This window comes from Sinocyclocheilus anshuiensis, unplaced genomic scaffold (genome assembly GCF_001515605.1).
Source record: "Sinocyclocheilus anshuiensis isolate Anshui unplaced genomic scaffold, SAMN03320099.WGS_v1.1 scaffold55, whole genome shotgun sequence".
In the NCBI taxonomy this organism is placed as follows: Eukaryota; Metazoa; Chordata; class Actinopteri; order Cypriniformes; family Cyprinidae; genus Sinocyclocheilus; species Sinocyclocheilus anshuiensis.
In genome coordinates, this window is record NW_015549647.1 from 269,469 (window position 1) to 280,797 (window position 11,329).

Here is an 11,329-nt window from a genome sequence, read left to right on the forward strand (position 1 = left end):
AAATAAATAGCATATAGTTATAGCATATATATTATACAGTTGGACTGCAGCTAGGAAGCCATGGTAACCTCAGCGTCTATCGTGTTGTTCAGGGAGTCAGTGGTCTCTCTAAAGGACTATATAAGAACACCATGACCCAGGTTATCACTGATCGTCAGAAGAGACAGGAAGAGGATCCAGCGTATCGGAGGGCTCTGAAAGAGATCAGCCATAAACTGGAGCAGAGAGTAAAGGAGAGGAACATGGAGCAGCCAGCCAAACCCAAACAACATGAACAAGGTCAGGATTTGGCTTCGCAGTTTCGAGGCTGAGAAAATATATTTGTTTTATGTCTATTCCCAACAGGTTTATTATCGTTAACTAAAACTAAAGCCATTAAAAACATTTTTTGTTACTTAAACGATTATTGAATAAAACAAAATACTTCAACTTATTTTAATTCAGCTAGTTGCCAAGACAACATTTCTAATTGTTGCTTCATTTAACTTGAATTTTAACTGAAGCTAAAACTGAAATAAAAATGAATAAAAGCAAATATCTAAACATTTATTATTTAAAAACTGCAATGTTTCACCCAGTTTTTGTAAGTGCTTTGTATTTTTGTTGATATTTTGCTCCTCGCATGGATCACATGTTTCTGTGGCATGAATGAGTTTCATTTCAGTCAGGATGCTGCCTTAGAAGGCTCATGCAGACAGTAGAGCTCATTTTTGTCTTATTGCAGTGATTCAGTCCAGACCCAGATCCAGCAGTTTTCCATCTACAGTAACTCGAGTGGTGTCGGGCCCTGCTCCTAAACAGCAGCACACCCCACAACCAACTCCACGCAGCAGAACCAGCACCCTGCCCAAAACCTCCACACCGCTACAGCATCACAGGTACAGCAACATTTACTGTGGTTTTATCTTCAGATAAATTACTTCAAAATTTTAACAAAATTACAATTAAAAAAAAAAACATTTATATAGACTCTATTTATATTCTTATAATATATACATTTTTTTTTTATTATTGTTTTTATTATATTTTAATTGTTTTTTTGTTGACATAACCAAGGCTGGTAGGGCATATATATATATATATATATATATATATATTATTTTTTTTTTTTCAATCATGTCCAATCAACAGTATTAGTTTAGTGTCATTAATATACTGTTATACTATTTATAATATTTTTAATTTTATTTATTTTTATATTTTCTGTTTTCATTTTCATTTTAGTTAAAGTTTTAGCAAAGTTTTTTATACACTTTTTTTCTCAATTTTTAATTGGTTTTTGTTCTTTTAAATGTGCCTATTTCGTTTTTAGTGATTTATATTTTTGTTTTAATTTTTATAATTTTAATCATTTTAGTACTTCAACTTAAACTAAATAAAAATGTTGCCTAATGCTAGAAACTACATGAAATTAAACATTTGAAATGAAATGAAAAATGAAATGATCTTTTTTTTTATTTCAGTAAATGTTTATTTTATTTTAATCAGCATAATTGTTCATTATTTTTACTTTAAATTTGTATTTTAATTTTAAAACACTGACAATCAAGTTTCAATCAGAAATACGTCGCATTACAGACATGAAGTGTGCTCCGCAAAAGCAGTTTCCTGTTAACTTTATTTTGTTTGTTGTTTATCACTTTGGCTTAAATGATCACTGATTTTATTATGTTATCACTTTATCGGTTTTTGATATTTGGTTCAGTGCCTTTTTCTGGGTTGTATGAACAATGTGCATATTGCATCTCACCTGCAGAACTCCTCCATTCAGCTCTGATGAAGAATCATCTGAGGAAGAGGAATCGTCTGAAGAAGAAACCCCTCAAACACAGAAGAAATCTGCCCTGGTCAACAGCACCACAGTCAAAGCCCAGACTGCTAAAACACAGCAGCGCTCGACCCCTCCTGCTCTTGCTGTGCGCTCCGCTGCTCCTGTGACCAGTGCGGACAGGACGGACGTGACGGCTCTGAGCGAGAGCGACAGCGAGTGGACCGACGGCAGCGAGATGCAGGAGCTCAACCTCTCAAAGCTGCACAAACACACTGACCAGAATGGAAACGTGGAGAAGATTACTCACAGTAAGACTCGCTTCTAATGTCAGGAGGGTGTGGAGTAGTTGTATTGCATTTGGAAATCAAAATTGTACACATTTGTTGTATATTTGTATTGTGTGTGTGTGTTTTTCTGTAGGTAAAGTCAAAGCTCTTGGCAAAAGCCTTGAAAAACATCTGGAAGCACGAGGCCCAAAGAAACCAGCAGGGGGCGTTAATACATTGCTTGAAAAGCCAACAGCTGTCAAAACTATGAAGCAAGACGCAAAGAAAGAGCTAAAGGTGAGACCTGCTCCTTTATACAGATAAACAATATGCAAAGGTAAATAAATGCGACATTGAAATCTACCACATCAGAGAACAGGTGGAAAATTTCAACATTTATTAAAGTACTTTGGCATTTCATTAAATTCTTATTGAGAAGCTGCATGCTAAGGAGTGATAAATAATAATATTTATTATTAATAAAAATGACAGTAAACACTTATTCACTCAGGTAATGTAGCTCATCAGCATAAATGCAGTAAATATTGTAGATTTAGACTACTGCTCAAAAGTTTGGGGGTTTGTAATCTTTTTAAAGAAATTAATATTTTTATTCAGCAAGGATCCATTAAATTGATCAAAAGTAGCAGTAAAGACATGTATAATATTATAAATGATTTTTTTTTAAATTCAGGGTTGTTGTTTTTTTCAGAAAAAATTAAGTTTTCAAATTTAATAATAATAAGAAATTTTTCTTGAGCAGCAAGTATATTAGGATGATTTCTGAAGGATCATGTGACACTGAAGACTGGAGTAGTGGGTTATTATACTGTATATAATTATTTTAAAACTATAAATCATAAAAAAAACAAAACATTTTTGTTACCATAAGTAAAATTAATGTTAACTGAAACAAAATAAAATATAAAAACTTAAAGTTATTATATTTCAGCTAGTTGAAAAGGCAACATTTCTCATTTCTATGTAGTTTAACATGATGTACAAAAGAACTAAAACTGAAATCAAAATGAAATAAAAACGGTCAACTGATTGGATGAGCAGACTATAATTCCATAAAGATTTTTATTTTTGCATATCTTCCGAAATTAGTTCGTTTTATCTCTATAGTAGATTTGTAATGGGTCGTTGTTCTGCCCTGTTGCTTTCAGTACACAGATGAAGATGATGACGATGATGACTGGGATATCTCCTCTCTGGAGGATGTGCCCGCTGTAACCAAACCCAGCCAATGTCCCGTACCTGTCAAGAAGAGCTTGGACAAGAGTCTGGACACCAGCACGAGTGTGTGGGGCTCATCGACGGGCAAAGGACAGAAGCCAGGTACATAGAATTCATAGTTAAATAATAATATTTTGCTAATGAGAAATCATGGCCATAAAAGCAAACTCCGATTGCTTGCAAAAAAGCTGCTGTGCATTTTTCATTTAATCTGAAAAGTACATATTGTCCAAACCATTGACATACAGATTTAGATATTTTCTTTTATAGTTTAAATAATTTAATTAATACATTACTATTACTTTTTATATTTTAGTACAAAGACATTTGAAATTGTTTTGTGACCCCCTCACTTATAAGCAGTAACTCTTTAGCTCAACACCTGTTGATTACTGTGATTCTGATTTCTTTCTTTGTGTTTTTCAGGCCTCACAGACGCAGGAACCGGCAGCACTCTCAAGAGCAGTTTAGTGAGCGTCAGCGACTGGGATGATTCAGATGAGATATAATAAAATGCAGAAGAGCAATACCAAAGTTAATCAAGTTAATATACCTTATATCCAGTATCTGTTGTAGCTCAGGCTTAGTGATTATTCAGGGACAGCGGTGCAAAAACAGTTTAATATTAACAGTGTTAAAGGTACTTTATATGAAATATAAAGGTACAAGTACACCTAATACTAAGGAACAGCCAAGGGATGTTGCACTTTAAAATGATTGCCTCATATTTTTTGATAGTTTATGTAATGTGTAAAATACTGATTTATTAAATTCACTTTTTCAAACACTTCAAAGATTCTTTGTTTTGGATATACAAGCATTTACATTTAATCATTAACAGACATTTTTAACCAAAATGAGGACAATAGAAGCAATCAAACCAACAAAACAGCAACAATATGTAAGTTCTGTGACAAGCATCCTGCTATATCGCAATAGATAGAGACAACAAGCATTGAAATTGTTTCTAAATGATGTCTTTAAACGTTGGGTTACACGGTTGAGTCTATGAGGGGCCTGACAGTTCTTGGAAACTGGCTTTCTTGTGTTCCTCTCCTCCCTCTACTCTCTCTGTTCACTCTGTATGATTGGTGTGAAGGAGGGATGATGAATGTTGTGGGTCTGGACGAGCCCGGCAGCATGTACGTCTGTCTGGTTCGTGCTGTCATGTAAGTTGGGGGTCTTCTGGGTTTCTTGGTAAAGCTGAAGAAATGCAAAAAATATTGAAAACACACAGTACACTACCATTCAAAAGTTTTTTTAAAAGAAATTCATACTTTCATTCAGCAAGGATGCACTACATTGATAAATGTTTGACATTTATGATTTTATGAAAGACTTTCATTTCAAACAAATGCTATTTTTTTTTCAACTTTATATTCCTCAAAGAATACTTAAAAAAATGTCACAGTTTTCACAAAAATAGTAAGCAGCTGTTCAATATTGATAGTAATACAGTGCGATGGGCCACACCTTCATGGGAATGACATTCTTGCAGAGAAATAGCACATGACTGCACTTCCACATATAACCAGACACGAACCTCCCCAGCCGATGAAGAGAGCTGCACCGAGCTCAACCTGAGGAAAATTAAAACCTTAAGGGTAAGGTTTCTAAGATTTTTATGTCAAAATACATTGTCTTAACCCAGTTAATTATTCTTTGACTACTTAGGTATGTCATTCAGGGGCCTTATCTCCCCCTAAAAATTTAAAGTCTCCCAGGCAATATCAAAACATTTAGAGCAGTCTGCTCTGATACGTCAATCTCTTCCAGCTCAACCAAAAGCGAGGGTTCAGGGTGTGGCTACTGTAGTCGATTTTCAAGCCCAGCCCCCGGAGCGCCCAGTAATGAGGGCTCCTAAAACGCATGTGCCAATCATGAGACCCACCAGGCTGGGGTCTACATACAAGACCTTCTCCACTAATGTAGGGGATTAGGTAAATTAAGCAGACAAAATCCGTGTCTGAAGAGCATGGACGTCCAAGTTATAAAATCTGGCAAAGGTATACAGGGAAGACCAGCTGGCTGCCACACAGATATTACCAATTGAAAGTCCGTTGGACCCAGCCCAGGAGGAGGCCATTCCTCTGGTGGAGTGGGCCCTCACGTGAACTGCCCTCAGTGAGAGCAGGTTGTACTGTGCCATAGGAGTAGGCGTCTCACCATCCTGTAAAGGGAGCATGACCTGACACTGCCTTGGTGATTTATAAAGGTTACCACCGTCATGTTATCCGAGTGGACCAGGACTTGGTGCCCTCTTAAGGCTGGCAGGAAGATTTTTAGGGCTAGAAAAACCACCATCATCAGGCACTAAGCGTAGGACGGTTCACAGGCTTTGAGCCAGAATTGGAACGACCAATTTTGGGTGTTCCGGCGCGACTCAGGCCCACATCTGAGACGAAACAATAAAAGGCAGAATACATGCTGGCTGGAAGACATAAGGCTTTTGGCTAAAATGATTTGTGATCGCCGCATAGCCGCAGTAGAGAAGGCGCTGAAGAGTAGCATCTTCCCGCCTGCCGGGGCTCTTCTACAGCAAGTAGCAAGCTTCGAGCTCCTTGCTTTAGAGTCCAGTGAGGGGATGATCTTCATGCTGAAGAAAAAAAATCTGTCGAATGGTGCTCAGAGCCGACCGTTTTGGCGGGCTGAAGCGCCATATTTGTTCGTGCAGCTACACGAACATGAACAAATCAGGCTTCAGAGTAAATAGGAGTTTCTCCATAAGCGTTCTTGCCGTTCAACGCAACGGGAGAGACCATAGGGAAAACGTTATGGGAAAAGAAACTCGGCTACAGAAGTGAAAACCAAAGCTGGACTTACCAAAATGAGACAGACAACTGGGGAAAACAAGGGTAAACACTGGCAGTGCTTTTAGAAGATGGAGGAATTTTAAGAAATGTTTGAGTTTCAGTTGAGACAACAAACTCGTGGAGTTTCTTCATGACAGGTAAGCTAAACTTGCTACATGTTGTTAGCTGTTTACTGTCAAGCCCCAGATAAAAAGGTAGATATTGTATGGGGAATAATAATCGTAAGGGCGTAAGGGGCGTTGTTTGAATATTTAAAAAATGTTTTGTAATTCCTCTAGGTGACACTAGTAGCGCAGAAACGGCATACCTCACCTTTAAGCACTTTTATATATTATTATTACTGAATTCATTATTAATGTGTGACTACATTACATACTTCTATTCCAAGTAATATGGATCCACAAAGTCTGAACGCATTTTATTTCCCCACCAGGAGTACACTATCATACCACAGAAACCTGCAAAACAGATACAGCAACACATCAGTTTATGATACTCAATTTATGCTTTATGCAAAAATGCTCATGAAGAAAGGATTGTACTGGATGCCATGTACGTCAGTGCTGCTGCGAATGTAACTCTGGCGTTGGCAAGCTTGGAGCCTCTGATTTTGGTACATTTCATCCCAATGAGGGTAAGAACAGCCCCCCAGAAGCCAAAGATCACAGAGATGACAGCCAGGGCCCTGCATACATGGAGGAAAACTAACAACCAGAGAGACACATGAAAAGCATCTCATATAGAACCCCATTTCCGCCAAAGAAATCAAATAAAAAAAGTGACTTTTCTTTGTTTCCGCCACTGGATTAAAAAAACATTTAAAAGTGAATTGTGATTTTATCTCACAATTCAGAGGACTATTTTCTTGCAATTCTGACTTTTTCTAAAATATTTCAAAAATTGTAATTCTGAAGAATTGTGAGAAAAAGTCTGAATGCGAGATAAAAAGTCACAATTCTCTTTTTATTTTATTTTTTTTAATCTTGTGGCAGGAACAAACTTCCATAATCTCCTGAATGAGAAACTTCAGTATATAAATAATAAAATAAATAGTATATGCATCACCTAGGTTGCATATGTTTGATCAAAAATACAGTAAAACATTATTGTTGTGAAATATTATTCCAAATTAATATAACGTTTCTATTTATATATTTTAAAATGTTATTGAAATTCTATTTTAATATGTAATTTATTCCTTTGATGGCAAAGATGAACTTTCAGGATTTTAAACAGCTGTGCTGCTTAATATTTTTGTGGAAACCGTGATACTTTTTTCAGAATTCTTTGAATCGAAAGATCAATAGAACAGCATTTATTTGAAATAGAAATCTTTTGTAACAATATGAATTTCTTTACTGTCACAAAAAAAAATACAAATCTTACTGTCCCCATACTTTTGAACAGTAGTGTGTATATCTATAGTGACGTTTTAATTTCAAATAAAAGCATCATTTTAGATTTGGAAATATGATATTCAAAACAAAAACAAGCATAAAAAAAAACAAAAATAAAGTTTTACTAAAAATGTATTTGTCCTCACTGAACATATTTATCGAATAATGTATTATTTTTCTCCTAAGAACCATGAGCCTTTCTTTTCTTTTTTTTCACCAAATCATGACACATTGTCTCCGTTTCAACAGTGATTCATCACCAGGCAGGTCCATCATGGAGGGGAAGTATTTACAGTCAGATACTCCTGTGGTGTCTGAGACACAGTCCATCCAGAGGTTGGAATAGTAATCACCGGTGGTCAGAACCACAGAGCCGATCTCTGAGAAGGTCCAGTACTCAGTGGCCAGATTGGAGCAGATCAAAATCCAGCCACTTAAACACAACAAAAAGCAACCGATCTCCACATGCATCACCACTGTTCGCTGCCTTGTGCTGCCAGCTGCATACGACTGATGAACGGAAGAGAAGTGGAAAGACCTTTGGAAAGAGAGTTCCTGAACTGCTGTGAAGTTTCAATCCAATTGTGTGTGTCCTTGGAGGACAGCTTCCTCCTGTCTTGGTATCTGCATCCAGAGTGCATGCTTTCTTCAGCATATTGCAGCTTCAAACTGGTAAAACACCTCATAAGCAGTTTCACATTCCATGAGGTCTGTCTGATCTCTGAATCTGACAACCAGGTGTCACCAGGTCATTGACCAACTAAAAGTGCATTCAATAGGTAATGATTTAAAATGAAACAATATATGAAAAAGATGGGAAGTTATCACCTATTATATCATCTTCCAGGGCAGAAATCTTAAGTCTGATAGTTCAGAAAAGTAAAAGATTTAAGGTTTCATTCATGGCCACAGAAAAACAGTACAGAACTAAATAGTGCAGGACCTGTTTATTGTCTTTGAAAGAACATTGACTGGCTATTAGATATAATATGATCATGTGGTGAAGTATGTTCTTCTTAAATCGGATATTTATCCTCTTTGCAGGCTCATATGTCATGTAAGGTGTAAGCTATACGTGATGATTGCTGTAGAGCGACACGAACAGTGAAACCCATATTGTTTATGTATAAACAATATTCAGCAATGTTGGAAATACTTGCAAAATGGAGACAAAGCAAGTGAAACTGCATGATCCAAGTGTTATTTTAGTATTATTTATAATTTTGAAATAGAATTTTGTATTTTATTTATATTTTTCAGTTATATTTTTGTAATGAGTTGTTGTCATTTTATTAGATTTTGTTCTTTTCTTTTTTTAATTACTATTTAGGTTTAATTAATTTTTATTTCAGTTTTAGTTTTTATTTATTTACAGTTAATAATTTTTGTATTTATTTGGTCACCAAGGCAACATTTCTATTTTTCGTTTACTTATTCATCTAATAAGTATATTTTATTTTATCTCAGCTTAACTTCAATTAACAAAAATGTTTTAATAGTTTTAGTTTTAGTTAACAATAATAACCCTGTTATTCAAATTAGAAAATGGACAGCAGTTGCCAAGAATTTTGTCACTATGGCTCTAATGATAATAATAAGACTCTCTATACTCGCACAGACAAATAGAAGAAATTAAAGTTGAGTTAACGTAGTTAGACTTTTACAACATAAAAGTTTTAAATCCTTCAGGTCAGTGATTCACAACTCTGGTAGTTCCAGGGTTGAAAAGTTTTTAATTTTGTTTTGTTAAACATATAAAATAAGTTATTACTTAATTTAATTTAATTTATACTTAATATTCTGTTTGGTCTCAAAAAAGTTAGAAAGTAGAGAAAGTTAGAAAAGTTTGTTTTCTTAAAAGTATGATTTTTTTTTTACATATTAGCATATGTTTCAAAAACATTTTAAAATAACCTAAGCAACCACAAAAGTTTAGCTACAAGTTGCAGATGGAACATCGACAAAAAATAATGTTGTTATCAGGTTCAAACAAACTCACAATCCACACAAAACTGTATTGCTATGTTTAAAATGTCTTTAAGACGTCTTAAAATGTTTTATTGTCATCTTGCATTGTTTTATTACATCGGTTCCACTGAACATAAAATTAAATTGTGAAGAAAAATATATCTGACAAAGCACAAACTGTTGTTCCACATTTCAGCAGTTACGCTCAGTGTTGGGGGTAATATATTACAAGTAACGCAAGTTACGTAATCAGATTACTTTTTTCAAGAAACTAGTAAAGTAACGCATTACTTTTTAATTTACAAGAGAATATCTGAGTTACTTTTTCAAATAAGTAACGCAAGTTACTGTTTTTTTTCAATTTATTGATTGACAGCTCTCCTGTCCCCATGTTGAGAGAAATCAGAATATGTTACTGTAGTTCAAAATAAATATGAATATGCATTAATTCATCTCACTCACACAAAAAAAAAACACAGATTCAGTATTCCTCAAAATGAATAAAAATAGTAATGCATTACTTTTAAAAGTAACTTTCCCCAACACTGGTTACGCTCTTTATATCTAACATGCAATCTACTTTTCTCAAATAATGAATCTATCAATAAATAACCATTAGTAATTTAAATTTTTGCACAAATTGATCCCAGAATCTCGTTTAACAATTTTCAGTTAATTTTACAAAAATCCATGCATTTGATCTGGAGAGTTCCTTGACATTTGTAGTAACACTGTGTCCAGTTGTCCACTAGGGGTGTTTTGTTACGAGCTAATGAAAGAGCGACACTGAACGTCTTAGTTTTGTTTAACAAGTCATTTCCAGATCCATTGCGTTTTTTCATAACCAGGTCCAATAATCCAAGCTCAGTGTTTCAGAGGTAGGAGTTCTTGATGAAGTCATGTGTAGTGCCTCCAGATGGAGAGGACACTTTCTTGTTGTTTAAATGTGATCTGCTGATCCTTGAGGACTGTGAGGAGCTCACTGATCGTGATACGTCTGATTTGATAGAGCCTCTTGATTTATCAGAGCGTCTGGATTTTGAGGGACGTCCAGTTCTTGAGATACGTGTGCTCTTCGATGGCACATTTGACAGAGATGATGTTTCAGACTTTGAGGAGAGCTCAGATATGGCTGATCCGTTGGATTTTGTGGAGAGTTCAGATATGATGTAAATATTTGTGTGAGAGGAACGCAAGGCATTGCTCTCCACAACAGGAACGCTGAGAACTGGTGCACTGAGGACAAACATTTTAGGAAGTACATATTAAATGAATCATTCAGACCAAAAGTTTAAAGTCTGTGTAAAGCAATATGAAATATGTGTTCTGAGTTTGTCAGACCACAGCAAAATGTTATTAACCACCCAGCCAAATTTGATTGATAAAAAAAACACCAAGTAAATAAAATGAGTTATCAAAATCCTGAAAAAATTAGCTGTATTCTCTTCTCTCAAACGCTGGGGGCGTGTCTGCTGTTGGCACTGAAACCACACCCACTCACCCCAAAAAATCCTGAACACAAAAATTGTGAAAAACTATTTAATGATCTAACTCCACAATTCAGTACTACATAGTTCACAGTCTTTGTAACGTGTTTTCAGCAATACATTTCTAACATTTGTGACCCTGGACCACAAAACCAGTCTTAAAGAGTTAGTTCACCCAAAAATGAAAATTAGACAGCGTTTTACTCACCCCCGAGGCATCCTAGATGTATATGACTTTCTTCTTTCAGACGAATCCAGTCAGAGTTATATTAAAAATTGTCTTTGATCTTTCAAGCTATATCATTGCACTCAGGGTGTTGCGTTGCTTCAGTCCAAAAGAAGTTAAATAAAAAGCGCCCATCCATAAAAAAGGGGGGGGGGGGGGGGG

General features: G+C 35.5%; 2 protein-coding genes and 1 pseudogene across 5 annotated transcripts in view; 1 reads left to right on the plus strand and 2 right to left on the minus strand.

Moving 5' to 3' along the window:
* The window catches only part of dzip1 (DAZ interacting zinc finger protein 1), an 18,282-nt gene extending 14,261 nt beyond the window's left edge, over positions 1-4,021 (plus strand). For all 4 annotated transcript variants that reach the window (XM_016449078.1, XM_016449074.1, XM_016449075.1 and 1 more), the window contains 6 exons: positions 93-279; positions 725-878; positions 1,757-2,079; positions 2,192-2,334; positions 3,207-3,378; positions 3,703-4,021. In XM_016449078.1, coding sequence (XP_016304564.1) covers positions 93-279; positions 725-878; positions 1,757-2,079; positions 2,192-2,334; positions 3,207-3,378; positions 3,703-3,785 — 1,062 coding nt within the window. In that variant the 3' untranslated portion in view covers positions 3,786-4,021. The remainder of the gene's footprint in view (positions 1-92; positions 280-724; positions 879-1,756; positions 2,080-2,191; positions 2,335-3,206; positions 3,379-3,702) is intronic.
* Positions 4,022-4,751: 730 nt separating this feature from the next.
* Positions 4,752-7,957, minus strand: LOC107659978 (claudin-10-like; annotated as a pseudogene).
* Positions 7,958-10,326: 2,369 nt separating this feature from the next.
* The window catches only part of cldn10e (claudin 10e), an 8,393-nt gene continuing 7,390 nt past the window's right edge, over positions 10,327-11,329 (minus strand). Inside the window, exon 5 of the mRNA XM_016449348.1 lies at positions 10,327-10,690. Coding sequence (XP_016304834.1) covers positions 10,327-10,690 — 364 coding nt within the window. The remainder of the gene's footprint in view (positions 10,691-11,329) is intronic.